At 39.4% G+C, this 23627-nt stretch overlaps 1 protein-coding gene across 7 annotated transcripts in view; it reads right to left on the reverse strand.

Annotated features, from left to right (window-relative positions):
* Window positions 1–2696: 2696 nt before the first annotated feature.
* MGAT4D (MGAT4 family member D) overlaps window positions 2697–23627 on the reverse strand; it is a 42916-nt gene continuing 21985 nt past the window's right edge. For 5 of the 7 annotated variants that reach the window (XM_048941075.1, XM_048941073.1, XM_048941074.1 and 2 more), the window contains 12 exons: window positions 21097–21230; window positions 18686–18732; window positions 17327–17440; window positions 15892–15967; window positions 11882–11993; window positions 10870–11000; window positions 7956–8063; window positions 6924–7117; window positions 6018–6096; window positions 5818–5896; window positions 4650–4762; window positions 2698–4179 (listed from right to left, as the gene is read on the reverse strand). In XM_048941075.1, the coding sequence (XP_048797032.1) occupies window positions 4153–4179; window positions 4650–4762; window positions 5818–5896; window positions 6018–6096; window positions 6924–7117; window positions 7956–8063; window positions 10870–11000; window positions 11882–11993; window positions 15892–15967; window positions 17327–17440; window positions 18686–18732; window positions 21097–21230 (1214 nt within the window). In that variant the 3' untranslated portion in view covers window positions 2698–4152. Of the gene's footprint in view, window positions 4180–4649; window positions 4763–5817; window positions 5897–6017; window positions 6097–6923; window positions 7118–7955; window positions 8064–10869; window positions 11001–11881; window positions 11994–15891; window positions 15968–17326; window positions 17441–18685; window positions 18733–21096; window positions 21231–23627 lie in introns of all 7 variants that reach the window. The other 2 variants (XM_048941071.1, XM_048941072.1) reach the window with 1 other exon arrangement.

Here is a 23627-nt window from a genome sequence, read left to right on the forward strand (position 1 = left end):
CTTGCATGAGGAAAAATTACTGAAGGAATGGCAAATTCCATTCAGTTAGACTGGAAGTTGAAAGCAGTATGTTTTTTTTTTCTTTTCCAGCCAAACGTTACCATCATGGTTACTGGGAATTTAAATTGGCTTATCATGGCAGTTCACAGAATCACAGAATGGCCAGGGTTGGAAGGGACCTCAAGGATCATGAAGCTCCAACCCCCTGCCACATGCAGGGCCACCAACCTCCCCATTTAATACCAGACCAGGCTGCCCAGGGCACCATCCGACCTGGCCTTGAACACCTCCAGGGACGGGGCATCCACAGCCTCTCAGGGCAGCCTGTTCCAGCACCTCAACACTCTCTCTGTGAAGAACTTCCCCCTGACAACCAACCCAAATCTTCTCTCCTTCAACTTGATATCATTTCCCCTTGTCCTGCTGCTATGTACCCTTTCCAAGAGTTGACTCCCCTCCTGTATGTAGGCTGCCTTTAGGTACTGAAAGGCTGCCATAAGGTCACCCCGCAGCCTTCTTTTCTCCAGGCTGAACAAGCCCAGCTCCCTCAGCCTGTCTTTGTAGGGGAGGTGCTCCAGTGCCCTGACCATCTTTGTGGCTCTCCCCTGGACCCTCTCCAACAGCTCCCTGTCTTGTACCGGGGCCTCCAGACCTGGACACAGTACTCTCTAGATGGGGCTCACAAGAGCAGAGTAGAGGAGGACAATCATCTCCCTGTCCCTGCTGGCCACCCCTCTTCTGATGGAGCTCAGGATCCCATTTGCTTTCCGAGCTGTGAGGGCACACTGCTGGCTCAAGGTAAACTTTTCATCCATCAGGACCCCCAGGTCCTTCTCTGCAGGGCTGCTCTCAAGGACCACTCCTTCCAGTCCTTCCATCTGCCTAGGATTCCTCCAGCCCAAGTGCAAAACCTTGCACTTTGCTGTGTTTAACCTCATCAGGTTCACTCAGGCCCATCTTTCAAGCCTTTTGAGGTCCCTCTGAATGGCATTCCTTCCTTTCAGTGTGTCAACCACACCACACACCTTCCATCATTTACCAGTCTGTACACAAGGCCTCTTTTTCCCCCACAAATTGAATCATCTTGCTCAAACGAACAAAACCAATTCCTTTAAGTAGAGACTGCCAAGCAATCCAACCCCATTTCAGCAGCAGCAAAGCTGTTGAATTCCATTCAGCCCTCACCAGGCTCTACAGAACACCAGAGGTGTGGGGTTGCTGCCCCCACTGATGTTCTGGCTTGGCTCAGCTTGAACTTAAGAATTCTGGCAGCGGTACTGGCTAAGCCAATTTAAATCATGAGGTACAGCAGGAACATCTTCAAATGTGCAGCATGTGGCACAAACAAAAGCAGTGCCTTGTGATATATGCTAACTCAGCAAAATCTTTCACTATTTTGCTGGTTGAGCTGGATGTTGGCCTTTGATGCACAATGCTTGCTTTACTGTGTTTTATGCCTACCACATATTAGTTTGCTAAGTAGCCTAAATCCCTCAGAACTGTTGGGAGTTAACATGAGAGCATGCACAATGAACCATAAATGTAAATGCTTGTATTTATTTTTGTGACATTCTGCCTTCCAGGGTTGCTGTAAACTAATGCAGAAGCTTCAAACTTCATTTGATTCTATTTGTATTTTATAGAATCAAAACTTAAGAGTGCTGTGGATTGTTTCAACTACAAGCTCCAAAAATGAATGTAAACATCACAGCTTAAACACAGTGTATTTATACAGTATTTATCACACAGAATCATGGAATCATAGAATGGCCTGGGTTGAAAAGGACTGCAATGATCTTCTGATTTCAACCCCCGTCCATGTGCACGGTCTCCAACCAGCAGACCAGGCTGCCCAGAGGCACATCCAGCCTGGCCTTGAATGCCTCCAGGGATGGGGCATCCACAGCCTCCTTGGGCAACCTGCTCCAGTGCATCAGCACCCTCTGTGTGGTGCACATAGAAAAGCCACGTACTTTCTTCTCTTATTAAGGAGTAGCTAATGTTCCAAAGGCTCTGTTAAACCTTAATTCAAATCCTTCTTTACTGTACTTTTCAAAAATGGCACCATACTCCTACACAAGCTTCAGTCTTTAGACACTTCTAGCTAAAAAAAATACCCAAGGAATATTCTTGTGCAATCCATCTTGAAAAAAAAGATGAAAACTGTCCTTGCAGCTTGAAGTACACATAAATCCTTTTGGAAGCATCTGGAGATTTTAAGAGCTCTGCTTATTGCAGGATTATCCTACTGCTTGTTGTAAGGCATCTGTGAATAGTTCATCTGGAATAAGTAATATTTATGTAAAAAACAATACAGTTGAAAGAGGGGAATCTTAGTTTGTGTAACAGATCAGAGAGCCAACAAATGTGTGGCTTAGAGTAATAGAAAAAGTTAATTTTGAGGAGAATTGTACTTCTATTACACTCCATTGCCTTAAACTTACTGGTGCTATAACATACACTACTTACTTATCAGTCAGTTTAGGTTATCCAACATTAGGTTGGATGTCATGGGGGGAAGCTCTTAACTATGAGAGTGTTGAGGTGCTGGAACAGGCTGCCCAGAGAGGCTGTGAATGCCCCATCCCTGGAGGTGTTCAAGGCCAGGTGGGATGGGGCCCTGGGCAGCCTGGTCTGGTTTTAAATGGGGAGGTTGGTGGCCCTGCGTGTGGCAGGGGGTTGGAGCTTCGTGATCCTTGAGGTCCTTTCCAACCCTGGCCATTCTGTAATTCAGTCCTTCACTGAAAATTCAGAGTCCTTCTCCTGAGGTTCCTTTCATCATACAGTTGAGCCACGGTTCCACAGACACTGCAAGAAATCTCTTCCTCCATAAAGCACAGGAAAGCATAGGACTCAGCAAAATTTTACTGAACAGCGCGTATGTAGGAATTCATTGCTTACTTCTGAACATTTACAAGGCTCATTTACATTAAAGTAATGGGAAGTGTGTTCTGTGATTGCAGTGGCTGTAGTTTGACCACTGTTGTCACCAAACCCTTTTGAGTGTCAATGTTTTTGGCTAATGAAGTTTCCCTCTGTGTACCCTTAAGTACTTGAAATTACTGCATTAATTGTTAAACTGCACTACATTTTTAACCTAGTGAAGGCTGCAATACCTGGTCCACAAAATACATACGTACATGTGTGGAGCCAAATACGTGTATGTGTACTTTAAAGAATATTGTAAGTTACCAAACTATTTTCAGAGCTTCAGGTGCTAAAAAAGTGATAAATGAAGTCTGCACATCACAGATAGACGTTCAAGGTGTCGTTTCCCAAAAACACCTCAAGTGAGACTACTGCAGTTTGCCATTTATTTTCAAGTTTGTGCCTAGTTTTGGCTCGTGACCAGCATAGAAGTATCAGGACATACTGATTATCAAATGGCAGGATACAAAATTTTATTTAAATAGATATTCTTCCCACAAAAATATAGTTACATGTGTTACACCAATTATTTCCTGTAGTTAATTCAATGCACAATTCACAGAAAAGTTGTACAAGCCTCTGTACAATACCTCTTTGACTTTCAAGTTATTCAAATGGTAGCTAATAAGCGATTTCCATTTAAAAATAATAAAACTAAACATACCTTTTGCTACATTAAGGCTAAAACGTGGTATGTTTGAGACCCACTTCCATATTGCTAAGTTAATCCTTTCTCTGGTGAAGTGTTGTAAGTACTTGCATGAAATACTGACAGTTTTTCCTTCAGTTCTAGTTTCCCTTCAAAACTGACCAGTGTTCTTAATGCACTTGCAAACCACGTCCTTAATATTCCCCCCAAATGTTGATATATTTAGTTCTAGTGAACTAGAAATATACTGTCCTGTTTTGTCCCTGAGATTGCCTGCAATGTCCATTGCTTACAGTGATATGTAATGCTGTCCAACTGAGACAATTTTTGTACAGAACAGCTTAACAGCATCTTATGGAAGTTTCTAACATAATGAGGTTTTGCATAGCTTTTAATATTTGTTACATAAGGATTTAATAATTTTTACAAGTTGTTAGCAATGATCTCCACGCTGCCAATACACAGTATTGGGTCTGGATTTTTATGTATCCTCTCAGGTTTTTTTTTGCTGTTAGATTAGTCTTCAAAACAAGCCTGTGACAAGTAACGTGTCAACAGTATACTTTTTCCAGTTCTCAGTTTTCAGACATCTTGATAAGTACCTGAAAAAAACAACAAAAATCCAAAAGCCATAGACCATAATTTCTGAAGCGTATTTTTTCTTACTTCCAAGTATGACTATAGCAACTGTCAGTGATTGTGTTCCACTGATAGGTTCAGACACATTCAGATATTTGGTTGAAACTTGCAGGAAAAACAACAACAAACCAACCACGTGTTCATCTGAAAATATTTGCATACAGTAATTATTAATATCCAAAATGGTGGAATCCTCTGGTTTGTCATCACCCAAATTCTACTGGCTGTATTACAGCACTGCAAATAATGGTCAATTATTCCATTTCAGCACTTTCTCTATGAAATAAATTCTCATCCACTTAATAATTAATATAGTTCTCCACTTTTTTCACAGAGAATCCAACTCCACATTAGATAAAAACTAGTGACTATCAACTCTATGCCGTAAGAGAAATTGAAATCAATCTACTAAAGCTTTCATTAACAGACATACCTCACTCAGTATTGCCCAAACAGGGGAATCAGAATGGACTAATAAACGAATAGCCAGTATTTCTCCTACTGATGGATCAATATTGCCTGCTGCAATTCCATTTTCAAAAGCCCCTAAATGAAAAATAAAGCATAATTACAAGTCCCTGTTAGACTAAAACACACTTTTAAGTGAACTTATGTGGAAGTTCTACATTAAGAAATAACTGTAGAACGTGAGGGGAAAATGTTTGGAAAAGGTCCAACTATAGCCACTGAAAGGCAATGCTTATAAATAACAAGAAAGAGCTTTCCTGAGGAGTTGTTCTAGAGAGAGATGCAAGGAATAACGTATCAATTCTGATACACTCCTTCATCAGCTCTACACTTTTTAACTAACCTTGTCAAACTGGCAAATGAAACAGACAAATGAAAAACACTCGTTCCATGTGTGATATTCACATCCTGTGAACTGCACGTAGAACTGTGAATTGACAGCATTTGGTTTTGGATCTTTCATTAGATTGAAACAACCAAGGGGAGGTGAGGGTAAGACACAGATTAAAGCAAACAAGAAGTGATGATGAACTGAAAATGGTTCATTAGGAAAAAACAGCAATTATGCGACAGAACAGACAGAAGAAAAGTGGAAGGAAAGCATGTCTCCCAGTGGACCATTTTTATTCACATAATGGCATTTCAGTTCAGGTAACAGTAGGCAAAAAGCCTTGGCAGATACCTGGTGAATCTGCAGTTCAGTCAAGCACTGCTCTGAAGGGGAACTTTGTGTGCCAAAATGCAATGTGTTATGCTTCACCATAATCAATATCAACTCCTTTTTCATTAGCTAAGGCTGCAAAATCCAAACCAGAAACACTTATCCTATTAAAAACCTTGCGGAGGCTGCGTTGTTCTCATTGTTGACGATTGCTATAGAGCCCTTCCGACATCAGTCGTTCTGTGATAGATGCCTTGCCTTTGGGCACCGCAGCTACGGCCCTTCATTAATCAAAACAAAATAGGTGCAACATCTCATACTACAACACACAATAGCACAAGGGGCTCCTATCCCTTATGAGTTTCTACACTGGAAAGTTGCATTCCTTACAGAGCTAATGAAATTCTCAAGTGCAAACCATTTCATATGGAAGAAAAAATGTCTGTTTTTAAAGCAGCAATGAACTATTTACCTATCTTTAAATATCCATCTTTGGTTGCAGTGTAGTTAAATTTACTTCTGTTGCCAACCAGTACTTTCCTTACAGCTTCCTATAAGAAACAAAAGAATAAAACCTCAGCAGCACTTTCTAGAACACGATTCTACAGGCCAAATATCATCCGTAAAATGAAATCATGTATTATATATTGCAGTTGGAAGTAAGAGACTTACATCAGCTGGCAACACTTCCACAGTAGTGTCATATAGTATATCACCAGGGTAATCCATATTTCCACTTCTAAAGAAGTATCTGATTTTAAAAAAAAAAGGCGTATTATTTGGAGTAACTTTAAACGTTAGAGAAGTTCTAGAGAAATAATATTTTCCTTCTCTGAAGAAACCTCTGAAATACCTTCACTTCAATTAGTTGTAGGCTAGAGAGAACAGAAACAGGCATTGAAACTTTCTCATGTGTCACCAAACCATACTAAGATATTTTCATTTTAAACAAAACAAGCATTAAAACCATCTTTCTCTGGGAAAGAGGGAATACAAGCATTCCCTTTTTTCAGTGCTCAAAGTCTGAGTCGATTCATTTTTCCACGTTTAAATAGCTAAGGAAGTTCTGTCCTTGAATTCATTCCTATCATCCCAAGGCCTAGGTAAGTTGGGGCTTCTGGAATACAGGGACACGAAACATCTCAGAACTGCATATGCTAAATGCCAAGAGAACCCCCCTCTTTATTGACACAGATCAGTTCAGGTGCTCTAAATAATCCACAACACTTGTTAAGGAGCAAAAGCACCGCCAAAGCCTAAAACAAGGATCTGCATATTGGGGTGGGAGGATCTCTCTGAATGAGAAAAAAACATTTAAGGTGAAACTTGGTTATTCATAGAGACGTCTTAAGTTACATGTCTGGCTGTGACCAAAGTGTTTTTATAGGCAGTACAGATGTATTCAGTACAGCCAACGAAACCAATCCTGGATTTCAAATCCTCAAGTTTTAAATCCTCAGTGATCAGGCTATGCTTTGTGCAAACAGTTGAACTCTGGTGATTTTGAACGGACTCAGTACCCAAACTGAACCCAGGTATATATGCAGTCTGTCATAATCCATACCACGTAATACTCACTTTTCTACTTTTAGTGGCTTCAGAAAGGTGAAGCTGATATAGTCCCCAGCCATTGGAGATGAAGCCCAAAAATAGCCTTTTCCTTCATAAACATTTTCCAAGGTATATTGCTGGTATATTCTTAGACTCGTAGCCAGTTTTGCAGGCGGATTATTATGTGCTTTATGTAGCACACTTTTGCCAAAGTCTTTATCCTGTTGGATATAAGAAATGTAATTTCACCCCTAAAAGTATGATGAAAACAGTGCTCCAAGTTCTTGAATGAGTTCTTGAATTACCACGGGTAGCTATTCCAGAAAACACTTACTTTAAAAATATACAATCTTTTTTTGTGATAGAAAAAGAACATTCATTTCAGTGTTATCACTGTGATTCAATGTTATTTTGTAAACGGATCAGTAAAAGAAACTTCTCCAGCGTAGGCTATTTTGTAGTTATCTACTATGCCTTCTACCAGAACATTCAATAGCAGAGGCTACCTAAACATTTAGTCTGATCTAACACTGATCTTGTGAGCAGTCTAAATGGCACTAACAGAATGGCACCCACAATCTGGTGCTTCGCTGCTCATCCTTATCAAATACCTGGCAGATATACTTGTTTGCGCTCCAAACTCTCCATACAAATCTACTGCAATCAATAGAATCATGCCTTTATCCTACCAGTATACTTCTCTTATCAATAATCCTTTGTATTGGTAATGTTGACTATTAAGCCAAAACAGACCACCATAACCATTTATGTTTGTACAGTATATGAAAACTTGTGCTGCAAAGAGGGTTTCTACACATCAGGCTGCTCTGACTGATGCAGGTATTTAGACCAGAGACCAAGACTGTTTGTGCAGAAGCAGTATGCCCCATCTGCAATTCAGATGCCAGAACAATATTCTCCCCCAGAACTGTAAGCTAGCATTTCTAGGATATGGAGGTGCCACCTAATGCTGAAGGTGCAATCTCGATACCAAACTGAGAAACAAACCAAAACATAAGCATATAACTTGCAACTATGGCAATCATTTCTTATGCTTACTTTCAAATTTTGTATCTTCCCAGACAGTGATGAATGAAATCCCATATGCTGGAAGAGAGATGGCTTAGCACGGATACGTAACTTTGCCTTTTCCTTTTCACAGTGTGCCTGGAAAAAAAAAAATAAAAGAGGGTGACATTTTATTTAAATAAAGGAGATGCTAGCTAACTTCCATAGGGCAATTTCATTACGTAGCTCAGTGTATGGGTTCAGGTCTTTTTTTACCTACATATACATGAGTAATCCTTAGATTACTAGACATTTTATCTCAAATACACTTTCCAGACTTAAGCTCATCATAATTCCACTTGTGGAGCAATGTAGATTTGCAGGCTCAACCACTATTAATTCAGGGATTTGTGCCCTGTATATCATCAATCACACCTCAAGTGTAAAATACACTTCAGATCGAAAACTGGTGGATTTTTGTAACTGCTTCTGGCAAATTTTCTTTCAACTCCTGGCCTTGCCATATGATTCTGCTTTGACCAAAACCAATCCTCTTGAGATAGACTCTGCTTACATTTCTGTTTGGCTCTTTCTGCTATGTATGAGACTATTATAATATACTGTACTAAAGTCTATGTCACATATCTATTGTTTATCCTAGAACTACTTAAAGCCCCTAGATACTGTATTTGTATCCTTGTTTTCCAGTGTAGACACACTTTGTGACATGACATATACCAGGGAATTAAATAACCATAACTGGTACCAGTTTCTGGGTTTCCTGCTTTTCGACTGACAGCTCATCATTTGTTTAAATGAAATTGCTGCACTCTATTCACAAAGCATCACGGTTAGATACAATGAAACATACACCTTACAATAATTAATAAAGCATAATGAGAAGGAACAGTGCAAAGAGTTAGAATTAGTGTCCCCAAGACTCTCAGTTCTGCCTCAAAATAATTGCATGAGTTCAGAAGATCATTTAACCCCTCTACATCACAGTCTTTACATACTTAGATGTGAGAGGATAACGTGTTTACCTCTTCAATAACGTGCTTTCAATTCTATAAAAGAAAACACGTGGCATGAATTACATCAATGCTAGACATTATAATCCTCACTCAACTGGCTTAAACAATAAAACACACAGGGGATTTCTGGTTCTTAAAAAAGTACTAATTAAAAGTAAAAAGGAAAAAAAAAAACAAACCAACACCTGGAAGGCTCTTAACAGAACCAAGTATTTTATGTGTGCCCACAGCAGACGTTCAGCAAGACAGTGTAAGAACACAGTACATGCTGACCCTCCCACGAGGAACAGTGTGATCAAGTAGCAACCACTCTCAGCTGCTCCAGAGTGGGAAAGTGTGAGGATTTCTGTCATCTTGCCTTTTCTTCATCTATAGGAAACTCCAGCTTTCAAATCACTTTCAGATCAATTGTATTTACACAGGAGGAACAGCAGCTGGGATCCCTCTCATTCTCCCAGCCTCCATTTTCTGTATGCACGTGAGTAGTCCTAGCTCATTTCTAGCTTCGTTCCATCACTGGTCATTCCTTTGCAGGGGCAGCACAAGACTAACTTGACTCCACATTTTTATTTTTTTGCTATGCACAGCAACTGGAATTGAAATCGCCATAACAAAGTTCACTAGAAATTCAAAGACAGCTTCTCTGATTTGGTTTGGCCAGGACAGGCTCACGCTGCCTGCCTTTCAGGAACATCGCATTGTTTCACATATGATTTATACACAGTATAAGGGAGAAGAGTCATTTCAGAAACAAAAGCAAAATGTTTAATTAGTAGGAGTTGAGGTCGGTACACGTGAGACACATCTGGAATGGGTGGTATTAACATAACGATGTCTTTTTTCACTCTTATCAGAGTTTAAGCAAGAGCCTAAATTAGAGGCACTTAAGGATCTAGACTGACTCTAGAGTAGGATTTCAAAGCTTAATCCTATCTGCACAAACTGGGAATAGAGACTCCTCAGTGGCATTGCTGAAGTGTAAAATCAGGTACCTTCTGCTGTCCCTAAGTTACCTCTGCTATACAGTAAAACTGAAAGCCTGTTGTTCAGCTCTCCTTAGGCTCCTGTTCTGCACAACTCCCATCTGTCTCTTCTTCCTTATCAATACAAAAATAACATGTGTGCAAAGACGTCATGTGGGGACTGACTACACTAATCAAACCAATCTTGAACCTTAAAAATATAATGGGAGAATTTCCAGTCATTTCTACATGGCATAGTATTGTTGTACAGGAGAAGTGTGAGTAGCGATCAGCACCAAAGGCCAGTCAAAGAATGCAGAAGGACATCATACTTAACATATCATCAAATTCACCTGTCATGCTATAAGTGCTATCCTTTGCAATTCAACCAACACAACTGTTTCTTTCATTTTCAGTGAACAGTATAATATCATCCTTTCAGTCTACGCATTTCCCTCTGTTTGGTCTCGTTTTCAGGCAAAGAATCAAGTTTTTTCCCAGGCAATTAAAAATTTCAAGTAAAACACTTATGCTCTGCTGCTGGAGAGAAAGGAAATTCTATGCAAAATTCAGAACTGCATTTTTAAGATTGTATGCTGCCCTGACTTGTGAAAACATCAGAAGTGATGTCATTGGAAAGTTATGAGAAATGACAGTCCTGTATTCAATGTCACGTATTCAAAACCGCCTTTGATGTTGCAGGGTTGTCTAAGTGAGCAGCTGCAGCAGATAGGAGTTTGCACTGGCCATATTCTGACCTGACAGATGTCAAACAACTCTGACATGAAAATCTAAATTTCTATAAGTCATCCTCTTCCTACGCCCTAGTGGGCTCCAGCACAGCGCCATACTATGCAGACCTGTATCAGCTCTTGTACTGAGAGGTTTTCATGCTGCTTCTGGAAGCTAAATAGTGTCGTGACAGAGACTGAGTATTACTTCTGTTCATAAACACATAGACATACTTACTGCATCCTTTTCTGGATTGCACACTTTGACCCAGAGCAGGTGGTCCAGAAGCCAGTCTATGGGCTTATCTTTATAGAACATCAGAAAAAACTCTACTATAAGCGGCAAGTCTTCTGATTTAAACAATTTTCCTGAAAGCAAGACAAGTTGGTTATTTCAGTATTTTTATTGCTGCACAGTAAGCATTCAACAGCTTCATGATCTGGAGTACCCACGGCCTTCAACACACAGACACAATCCTGATGTTTAATGGGAGTTTTACATAGGCTTCTGCTTTGGAACTTAACTCCATCCCATGCATGAAGACATTCTCACACAGTCAACCAGGTGAGTAGACAAGCATGCAGTTATATCCTGGTTCCAACATAAATCTGCCAGCCGTTTCTATCCGTGTTTCAGATGAAAAAGTCTGAGCAACCTCTCAAATCGTTAGGCATACGATTTCAATGGCAATTATATACTGACTGTATTTAGGTTAAGACCTCAATAAAAGCCTTTAAAACTCTATCAATATTCATTTAGTATTCTTGCTGCTTTTATTAGCAGATTTTGTTAGATTTCCTTGTTTGACCTAACACTTACAGGTGTTATCACAAGTAAATCGTGTTGTAACCTAAGAAAAAAAAATGTAAAAGGGAACTTACTATTATAAAAACACAAAAACAAAAAAGAAAAAAAAAAACTTTACCACAATATGGGCTGCATGTTCTGCTCCACAAAGGAAAGAAAATAGATGTTTTACAGACTGCAAATTCCATTTGTGAAAAGAAAGCTGAAGGAGCACACAGTGCCCTGATACAGAACAAACTGCTTCTTACAGGAACCCAACAACTAGACTCTGTGCTGCATTAGAAAGACAGAGGCAATGAGCACAGAAAGTAAAAGGCTTCCAGTGGAAGCTTTCCTGAAGAGACAGTTAAGTTCTGATATACAAGTCCTGCCATATAAGAAACGTAATTCTGAATGACATCTGCTTGAACAAACTGACAACTGCTGAGGCCTTAATACTTACCAATAAATCCAAGCTGGGAGAACTCAAGAACCATCCACTCTTGGGACTGTTCAGCAGCGAAGTTTTCTATGCTTCGAATGTAATCAGGTTTGGCTACAATATCATCCTCCAGCTGGGAGAAACAAAAAGAACAAAGCCAATTGATGGTTTTATTGCTTGCAGAGGCGGTGGTGTAGTTGCCCCACGTGAGTGATAAGCACACGATGACTGGCTGCTGCACAGGCTGTAGCAAAGCTGTGCCATACTGCAGTGGATTGCTGTTTTGCTTCCACATATCACTGTTTTGGTATCATTCATTAAATACTTCCCATGAATGCTTCTCTTTCACTTAGGAAAAAAAAAAAACCAAACAACCGTAACACAAAAAAGATAGAGGTTAAGGAAAACAACAGAGAGTTTGTATCAAAGTTGTACAAGCAGCGTAAGTAAACTGTTTGGGAAGAAAAGCTTTTAAAGCAGATGGCCTGCAGCTTGACAGATTAGCCCAGGAAGACTCTGTTATATCTAAAAGGTGAGGGAGAAGTGGGGACACTTATTGACATGCTAGTGCAACACATTTCAGGGAGTACATTCTTCATCAAGGAAGAAGGAACATGCAGTAAAACAGCAGAAATACGGAGAACTTTCAACACATTGTGAGGGCTGAAACCAAACACAGCAGCAAAGCCAACTAAAGACATAGACAAGACAAGACATTGACATAGAGATTTTGGAAAGGGTCCAGAGGAGGGCGACTAAGATGATCAGGGGGCTGGAGCACCTCCCCTATGAGGACAGGCTGAGGGAGTTGGGCTTGTTCAGCCTGGAGAAGAGAAGGCTGCGGGGTGACCTCATTGCAGCCTATCAATACCTGAAGGGAACCTACACCCAGGAGGGGAGTAAACTCTTCAAAAGGGCTGACAACAGCAGGACTAGGGGAAATGGTTTTAAGTTGAAGGAGGGAAGATTTAGGTTAGATGTTAGGGGGAAGTTCTTTACTAGGAGAGTGGTTAGGCCCTGGAACGGGCTGCCCAGGGAGGTTGTGGATGCCCCGTCCTTGGACGTGTTTAAGGCCAGGTTGGACGGGGTCCTGGGCAACCTGATCTGAATGTGTATGTTTGGTGGCCCTGCCAGGCAGAGGGGTTGGAACTACATGATCCTTGGGGTCCCTTCCAACCCGGGTGATTCTGTGATTCTGTAAAGGACAGACAAAAAAGGAAAATGGTACCCATCAAGGAAATGGGAAAAGACTTGGCAGCTTTTGCACTGTGTTCAGAAAAGAATGGGAGATCTGAAAAATAGAAGCTGTGCCGGTTACTAAATCTGCAGATAATGACTCTGAACAAAGAGTTTAGATGCAAAAAAAAATAAAGGAATGTAAAAAATAATTTAGGAGAAAGTAAATCAGGAGTTGAATGTGGTATGAATGAGAAAAACACGGGAAGAGAAGTCGAAGCCTTCAGGAAAATATTGTTGGAGTGCAGCACATCGATACAATTCATTTGGTCTAACTGCCGTACTTTATTGCTTCTGGTGTTCGTCTGATAGCATTCGAATCTGGTTAACGGAGCTAAATTGGTAGAAAATGAATGCTATGGGGAATAAATGGTTTCCTGCTGGTTTTGCACATTCAAAAAACGCAGCAACAGAAGCCTAAGGGAGCAGGTCCACAGCTTTAAGCTGAATTTGGTCATTAGAAGTATACAAGTGTAAGGCTGGGGAAGGAGAAATGGGTCACCAACAGTGCAAAAAGGAGGAAGTAGAACAAAATTGAAAGACAAGATGAAGAGATCTGCTTTGATCCTGCCAGCTTATGCTGATGGTAAGTTACAAAAATACAGAAGAACTGAGGTCAAAGTTAACAGTTAATAACAAGATCTGAGGTGGAGTTAAGGAGACAGTAATATGGAAGAGAAAACACAAAAAAAAAAACCAAACCAACCAAACCCAAACCACCACTAACACTAAATGTAAAGGGAGGAGAGCAGGGAATCAAAGAGAGTTTCAGAGAATCCTCAAAGACAAATTGAGTGAACACAAATAAGTAAAAGGCAGAGAAAAGTATCTCAAAAATACCTTCATATCTCACAAAAACCTCCTTACTGAGAAACACCAGAAGAAAACATACAGAATAAAAATATAGAGGCTGGAATGCAAAGTGGTTGTGAATGTAGCTTTGACTAGGGAGAGGTCTGAAACGGCCTCTTCCAGAGCTGACAGTTGACAGGGATCATTAGACAATATAACTTGATCTCCTATGTAGCACATGCTAAACAAAGTAAATTAACTGTAATTTAACTGAGCCCATGATTTGTTTTCCACTAAGCATAACTTCTTGAAGAGCGTTTGCCATTGCGTAGGGATTTCAGTATCTGTTATTCTTTACAGTAATTCTGTAAAGAATTACTTTCTACCCAATTACCTTTAATAGACTGCATCTACATTCTACTTCAGACTTTTCTGGTTTCAGCTTACAGCCACTTGTTCTTCACATGCTCTTATCTGCAAAAGGAAGCTATAAAGTGGCAATACAGAGCTTGATCAGGAAGTTGGAGATAAAAATCATCTAGTTCATTTTGCCCAGTTGCCATCAAAGAGCTGCCTAAGAGAAGGTAGAATTAAGAAGCAACAAGAGCTGTAGCGTATAAGGGCAGTGCAGGCATCTGACAGGAATGCATCTTCCTTTCTAAATTATACTACTGTATTTTTCTGTTTGAATCACTGTTCAGCAAATCTGAAGATTGCTACGCTGAAAAATCTCACTCTCATTTTGTACAGAAATAGTTAATTTATTAAAATCCTGGGTTTTTAGTATGAAGAAAATGTCAGATAAAAATACACTTTTATCAAAGTTACTCAACTTAAAGCTCTACAAAATAGGAGGCTAGACAACAGCCTACATATCTCTGTATGTCGTATGTAAAGACACAATGCAGCTCCCCAGTCTCCCTGAGGAAAACCTTATGAAGCAAAACAAACAGACTAACACTTTAGCAATAATTCAATTAACTGAGTCCCAAGTTTATAACAGATTTTAACTAGGGATTCTAATTGTTCTAATGTTTTATGTTTGCTCACGCAAATGTTGATAGAAAACACTTCCCTACAATTGCTGCAAAAATGCTTTCATATGTAAGATGTTTCAGAATGAACTCAGCCTACAGGAACACAAAGAACAAATACATCTCCTCACAACTAGTCCTGGATTTGGACGCCTGATTTTTAGCTATGCTAAAATCCCATGAACTTGGCTGTGATATTATTTCAGTGTCTCAACTGGCCCTGGTAAATTCCAGGAAATACAGTGAAAACCATTACTTCAAAATGTTCTTATTAAGAAAACGTCAGCATAATTTCACTACAATCAAACCAAGTAAGTCTTCATCTGAACTTTCTGGGTTGAAAACTCACTTCTCAGAATTGCCACTATTTCTGTTGTTTGTGTTCTTTTTTTTCCATCTCATGGTTCTACAAAAGCTGCCTAAGTCACAACAGTGTTCTACAGCTCTGTCACTGTGGAACGCAGATCCAGGATGATGGCTAAACCTAAGTGCATGCATGGGGAACGTATGAATGCATGGGGATCTTACAATCTAACACTAAATCATCTGGTGAATTAAGGATTCATACAAACCTGCTGCATAACCTTGTCACTGGTGTCTCTACACCGCAATATTTCCTTATCTGGAAAAGTCATCTAAGGTCTTTCGGTTCTTCATGATTTGGGCTATGACCTGGACTTATTACCATTACTCTGCACCAAATGAAAATACTCTCAACTCTGACTCTCTTTACCTAATGCTTCAGATACCTTATCATCACATGTCATGGAGGTACAAAGGGACTTAATGAAATAATGAAATATGTAGCTGCAAGATACATATGCAAACACAGAAATATATAGATGTTTCTGAAGAACACAAAAAACACACAGGAAACAACATTTTTATTGACGACTTAGGAAACAAGAAGTCAAAAGTTAATAATCAATAGAGATGTATTGTAGCTGCTTAATGATCATGTGAACATACCTGTAAATAAAATGTTCCCTTAGGTTGAGCATACAGCATTAAAAAGCTATAATCCAAATTCTGTTTCGTTCTCCACCTAAATATAAGCAGTACATTCTGAAAATCCTCTTGGGTCATTTCCAAAAGTTACTTGTATAGTAAAAGCATTAGAGCAATAAAATCATAAGGTTGAGTATTCTAACTCATTGATAAGTGAACAAGAAGAAATCAAGTAGTATTTTTGATCTAAAAATTTCCCTTCAATTGGTGTGGATCAGCAAATAATTTGAATTCCCCATAAAAGTTGATGTTAACTAAGCAAAACATTTAAATCTGTATCAAGTCATCCTGAAAATAAACGTTCTAGATGTTAAACCAGTAGATTCATTTCAAATGACTTAAGGAGCCTACTCACTACATTATGAACAGTAGAGGTCAATACACAGTTATTATTTAAAGATCATTCACAATATTATAAAACTGAGTGCTTTTACTGATCGAGAATAGAGAAGCAGGTAGGCAAAATTTTTTTTGATTCTGAAAAAACAAAAAAAATACATTTTCTGATTTAAATGCAAACACAGATTTTTCTCTGTGAAGTGCAGCATCTCATTTCACCAAGGGAAGAAGCTGGTACTCAATATTCAATGCCAAGTATCAGTACATAAAACAATTAACACCAAAGTGCACTCCCAGTGTACCTGATTCTAAACTAATCATACCTGAAACTTAAGTACATAAGAATGCTTATGCTCTGGAAAACAAAAGGTTTATCTATAAATCCCTTACACTTGTTGAGTTCAATCAATTCTAAACTCTAAGCACTGCACACCTCTTGTTTAAGTAGCTCTTAGGCACCCTACTGCTTTTATGCACAAATTACAGTTATTGTTGGTCAAAAGAAAATTATTTTCCTCCAGTTGATCAATTTTGTTAGGTTATAATCCCAGCTTTAGTGAATTTGAACGAAATCCCCAGAAGTTAAATCATTAACAGTACTAAGAAACGTCCATCATCGCAACTTAGGTCATTAATTAAACCCACATTTATTGTTACTAGTTATTAAAGGAGTCACACGGGCTTTTCTTTGTGCATTCTCAGATCCTCTCCCTTGTTTGTTTTTCCTTTATCACTTGATTATCTAGCCTATCATCTCTTGGAATTATCAGCTTTAAAACCCACGGGATGCCCAGAGACAGGACACAAAGGAGAAGCCCTAGCTGTCACTATGGAGCCCATGTACAGCATTAGCTCTCAACAAGAACTCCTTCTATAATGTTTCAAATAAATAAATAAGTACATAAATTTAGGGGGTACAGGAGGGGGGAAGAGTACACTTGAGGTCCATTAGCTCTGAAATACAAAAACCATGTCACCTCAAACAACACTGACTTGAATAGTTTTCCATTTCATACTCTTAGAAAAGAGCACTTAGGTTTTATTGAAGCTGTCTTACCTTACTCTGTCCTCCGAATCCCCAAATGTTTTCTTCACGTTGGAAAGATCAGGATAATAAGAAGCAGGAGGAGAAATAATCTCTAGGACTCCAGACTGCACCTCTCTGGGGAAGCTAGGAAGAAAAGTTTAGAGAGACTCCATTTTTCAAAAAAATTTTTGTCTGTAACCACACAGAGTGGTTCCCAAAAATTACACCTGCATCTCCAGAAGTGAAATTCACAAGTCTAGCAAAGAACATAATCACACATATTGCCAAGTAGGGGCATTAGGAACCAAGATGAGATCCTTGACAACCATTAGAACATGCAGTACAGTATCTCTTTCAAGTAACAGAAAACATGAAAGAAAATACTGAATTGAAAATCATATAAAAATGTAGCAGTAATTAACAACGAAATTAACTACCTAGAATTACAGCAATTATGCAAGAACTACCATGTTCCTTACTCTTCCTCAATCTACTTTTACATCCCAACCAAAATGACACTGTCTTTTATGTAGGTCTGGCATGGAGGTTTAGGTCTCTGCTCTGTTCTTCATCTTACAAGTCACTGAAAAAGCATATATCATCTCTTGCTTTCTTTCAGGTAACTGCAGTTCAGGGCTTTCAGCCTTACCTGTGTTGTGACTGTTAGCTACGCTACACCGCTTCTTAGAAAGCCCCTTTCATCAGACCAAATGAATCTACCAACGAATGCGTTCTTCTACGCCAGCACTGCTTTCTAGTAGTGTTTTTCTCAAGCTGCTCTAAGGATTTTCACAGCTGTAAATGTCTATGTGAAAGAATGCAAAGCAAAACTGCACTAAGATCCAAGCCTTCTTTTGTTAATGCTAATGTTGATTTTGCATGGCTAAGAAAACCTACCTCATGTTACCCATCATTTACTAGTGCTTCACATCATGTTATAATCTGATTGCTGCCCCAAATCCACTGCCTTCATGAAATAGGGGCTAACAAGGAAACAAAACCACCAGAAAATATGATAAACATCAGGACTGTAGGGCTATGAAGTCAGGGGGGACTGAATACATGTAGCCCCAAGTGGTTACAATTGCATCATTATGTTCACAGAGAAAAGACTTAGGTTCAAGTAAATATTTGTCGAGAGACTTGAGCTGAGACCTCATTTGATTATTTAAAGCATATTTATGAACATAAAAAGGAAGATAAACTAATATATATCCTTGTGTTCTGAATTTATGATACACGTACTAAGACTGCACCTTTGTCTCATTTCTTAGCAGTTCCATTTCAGCATGGTAGTACTATAATTTACTGCTGAAATGCTCTAATTCTTCCTATAAAAGCTCACAACTTGCCTATCAGCTGCTGAATGTTGCACTGCACAGGACTTACCTGGTTTTAATACTTTCTGCAACACCATTAACATATTCTGCATTCACCTAAAGAAAAGAGGAGGGCTTTCATTTCAAGTCACTCATTTTTGCATTAAGCATTAAGCAACATTTTGAAGGAAATATTTACATGAAAGTACTTCATTTCTGTTCTCTAATGTATTTCATTAGAAACTAGAGCAATGTGTTACAGTTGTATTTCCACTACAGGGCAGTATGACATTTTGTTTGTTCATTACTTCTGCAAACAGCCAAACTATTTTCTGCAGAAACTGCTCTACAGCTTTCACTCACACCAGAAAACTCACTAAAAGGAATTATTTGGGATCAATCATCCAAATATCATAAAAAAGGCCTGTGGCTGTTGAGAAAAGTTGCCTAAGTAAGATTTTATAAAGCTAACAACGCTTCAAATGTTTATTTAGTTTCTTCTTCGTATAACAAACTTACAGCTCTTAGTCTGAAAACTTTGAGGATATGCTGGTTTGGTGCTCCTATTTCATGAAATTAACAGTTCTGGTATGGAAAACACATCTGTTAAATATGAGGCTGCTCCAAAAGTGGTGCCTCCCATTTTATTATGGCATCAAAGACAGATGTTGGTGGTATGGCAGTAGAGCCATTACATGTTGTTGCTGTGCAACAGATGGCAGTAGAGAGGCGCTCTGACAGAACGGTGTCTGATACAGAAGGACGTATGAACCAAAAGGATGCTACTGAACTCCCCCGTAAGGAAAAAACTGCACATGCATCCGTGCCTGCTGAACGTTTATGGAAACCAAACAGAAGATGGTGGTGGGTGGTGCGTTCTCAGCAGTGGCGACAGCGGGTTGCCTCCACTGGTGCAGATTTTATGAGAATGCATAGCTAATGGTGGGCTCTATGCTGAAAATCAGGGTTTTGTAGCTGAGAGTTTTCTCCATCAAATAGTGGTATTGAATTCTTTGTATCTGTTGAAGTTTCCATGGAAATAAATAGGAGGCATTACTTTTGGAGTGACCAACGTACATTATGCAGTGCCGAATTTAATGAATGTGCTCCCAAAGGCAATACAATACCTGTCTTAGCAGTAAAGATAATTTTTTTTCTGTAATACAGAAATGATCATTACCAGCTATACAACAAAACTGTAGTAAGAGGGAAAAAAAAAAATGTGATAAGAAAAAAAAAAAAACACCAGCACTTGCAGGCAGTAAATTACTCTGAGTTAATCCAGGAGTGTAAACATTCCTCTTGATCTTTGGAAGCTTTGTGGGAATAAGGAAGGTGTGCATTCATGATCCTATAAGTACATGTTCTTATCACCTCTCATATCAGTACAGTTCACCTATTGAGATTTACTGCATGGCTGAAAAATGAAAGTTGCATGAACCTGTCTTTGGGGATGAGAGAAAGGGGAGAGACTGACTCTTGTAGCAGCAGTTTCATCTTCAATAAGCTGAACTGGACTGTTAGTAAAACCTAAGCTACTGTTTGTTAAAAAAAATGCACTTTTACAACTGTCCACAGAGACAAACTGTAAAATTTCAGAAGTTAACTCTTAAAAAAAACAACTCTCTGAAGGACTGTAATAGAAGGTTTATCTAAATGGCAGTTCAGATTTATCTGAAGTGTAGACTGCAGGGCAATTTCTGTTGACAGTATTACAGTAGTTAAAGCTATTGTAAATTGTTACTCAACTGAAAAATAAACTTGAACTCTTAATGAGTATCCACGTGTATTCACTGAGAAGATGTCAATTATGAATACATTCAGTTCATTTAGGAAATGTAATGTCTTCTATGGAAGGACAAAGAACTATTAAGAATAACTTTCAAGTAACTGCACCCTTTCACCTGCTGGCAAACGTCAACAGATCTCTTCTGTATTTCCTTCTTCTGTGCTCAAGACAAATTGAAATGAAAAAGCAAATCACTTGCCACTAGTACTTTACCTTGAGAACTGTTCACTTTTCCAAATCTGGAATATTCTTGTTTCTGAACAATTTAAAACAACTTTTTTTTTAACAAAAAAGTCTCCAACGTGCTAAGGTATATGCTAAGGTATACATATATATATGATGTCAAAACAGAAGATAAATAAGCTGTGTTTTTTTGTTATACAGAATAAATGTACTATCTTCATGTGGAATCGTCCTGTGAAGAACTTGCTTTTCATACTTTCAGTAGCCTACAATTTTCCAATAAAATAATAAGTTTGTATGATTTTTACACCAAACTTGATTGCATCAGCTGCGTTTATAAGTGTAATATGAGCATTTTTCCCCCTTCAGACATCTGAGTTACAGTACTGAAGAAATCCTTCACAAAGCTGAAGGCGCTACTTAGCAACACTTTCTACACTTCCATACTAACACAAGAATTTCCATGTTGTCTTTCTATTAGCACCCTGAAGCTTCTCACACAAACTTACCTCTGCTACAAAGATGATGATCACACAGTCATTCTTCTGCTTTTCAGAAAGTCCATGCAATAGGGAACGAAGCGTGCTCATCAGGTAACTTTGTTTTTCCCTTTTCACAGTAGGAACACCCATCACCAGTGAGACTGCAAAGACAGAAATGAAAAGTCAAGGCATCTTATGTCGAGTGACCGTAAATTCCATTTTAATTCTGGTTTAGATAACTTCGGGTCATCTGAATGGAACTATAAAGTTAGAAGATAATCACTACTGTGAACATTCATTGATTGGTTTATGTGGTGAGATTCAGTACTGCTATAAGAGTACGACAGCATTTGCCTTGCTACCAGGAAGAAATATATCCACGTATGCTTAGGTTAGAGATACCTATGCCTGTGTTATAAGCACCAGTTGCTGCTACATAGATGATACATATTTGGTAATACAATGCTATTTCTGGCAAACACATATATCTGCTACTGAGTTTCAGAAGTGGGTACTGCAAAATAAATACCAATTTTTGGTATGGAGTTTGAGATCTGAGTAACAAGAATTAAAACTACACTGCTTCAGTGAGAAAGTTCTCACAGGTCACGAAGGTGGCTATCTCAAAAAGAAATCCACATTAAAAAAAATCTTGAGTAGTTTAACTGTTACTAATTAATAGCTTTAATGTAGCGAGAAGAACAAAGAAATGTATGCATAATCATTATTAAGAAGAAAGGAACTTAAATTGACTCTGACAAAGACTGACCTTGTAGTGGAACAGTGTTATAATACTAGACTGTAAGAAGGACTTCTCCTTTTTTTATTGGTGAAGGCATTAGTGAGTTCAGTGGCCTAATACAGCTCAATAAACCTAGGGAATTCTTAGCCATTGCAGAATATTCCTTTTCACAAAACAAAACAAAACAAAAACAACAACAAAAAAAAAAGCCACAAACATAGGAGGTTGGTATGGAAGTTAAGGGTTCTGAAAGAAAGGAATAGGTTCTATTAGTGACCTGCTCCAGACTGCATCACCAGGGCCAGCATCAACTTAAAAACACAGATGTTCCATGTTCCTTCCCAGCACACAGCTAGCTAAACACCAGGCTTTTCTCTGTTCTTACACTATGAAGGTCAACATGCACACAACAGCAAGACCTGACTGCAGTCTTGCTATTGTGATTTTCACTTAGAAAGAACTAAAAATTCAAAGTAGAGCGTTTCTTCACAGCTTATAGCTGACTACTTCTGGTCTTCTGCAGACTCACACAGACCTGTGAGCACTCCAGTGAGAACTACAGTACTAAACCACGCTGCTCCAACTACACCTTCTAGTGAGAAGACTGTAGAAAGTTATCCATTGTCATGGGCCCTGCCAAGTCATTTCTGAATCAAATTGGAAGTGCTGCCAATGTTTCTTTGCATTAAATCAGCCCCACAGAAAAGTCAAAATCAAAATAAAAAATACACAATAGTAAAATAGCTCGTTAATTCATTGCTTGCTTTCTGCCTTTGACTACCCTTTTTACTTACAGCTTAGCTGTTAGGAGAAGATGCAACTTAGAAATTTGTATTACAGTTCACTGCAACTCATCACAATTTGTGCAGTCATCAGTGGATTGCTCAGATGGATGAAACAGTTAGACTGAATTGTTGCCTCCATGTTGTCTGCAGCATTCTGAGGGCACTGGGTCTGCCGTCTCAGGGTCTTTCATTCAGGTCCCGCAGGGTTTCATACAGTCTTTTTGTCCACCCCTGAAGGGACTTGGAGTCTGTCCTCAGGGCAGCCTTAAGAATAGCATTGTAATGTTCGATGAGGCCTGCCCCCGTTGGATTATACGGCAGGTGGAATCGCCATTCATTGTTATTTTCTTCTGCCCAGCGCTGTATCATTGCATCAATAAAATGAGTCCCTTGGTCACTCTCGATGACTTGAGGTGTCCCGTAGGCAGACATCAGTTTAGTAAGTACCTTGATGGTATATGCCTGGTTTGCTTTTGGTACTGGATAGGCCTGCAGTAGCCCACTTGCAGTGACAACGCAGGTCAGGGCATACCTCGCCCCCTCGGAGCAAGGAAGGGGCCCGATGTAATTGACCTGCCATTGCTGGAGAGGATTGTGTCCTCTAGCAAGATGGGCTGCTGTTTCGGGCAACGCTCTTGGTCTTATCTTGAAGCAAGGGCCGCAGTCCCAGCATGCCTGGACGATGTCAGGTAGCTGTATGGGCAGTCCCCACGCTTTAGCAGCTGCCTACACTGTCATTTGTCCAGCATGCCGTAGCTTCTGATGTAACCAGCGGGCGATGTTCTCAGATGGTGAATTCTCAATCCATCGAACTCGGGCCAGCGTGTTGGCTTCATCATTTCCCGGTGACTGTAGGGGCTGATGACCAGAAACATGGTAGACACATACAGTCCTGTGTTTGACTGTATTCCATATGTCTAACCACATGTCCTTGCCCCAGATCGGCCGGGCATGAATAGTCCACTCCCGGGTAGCCCTCTGTGCAATCCAAAGAGTGAGCCCCCAGTACACAGCCCAACCATCTGTGCAGA

Source organism: Lagopus muta, chromosome 4 (assembly GCF_023343835.1).
Source record: "Lagopus muta isolate bLagMut1 chromosome 4, bLagMut1 primary, whole genome shotgun sequence".
NCBI lineage: Eukaryota > Metazoa > Chordata > Aves > Galliformes > Phasianidae > Lagopus > Lagopus muta.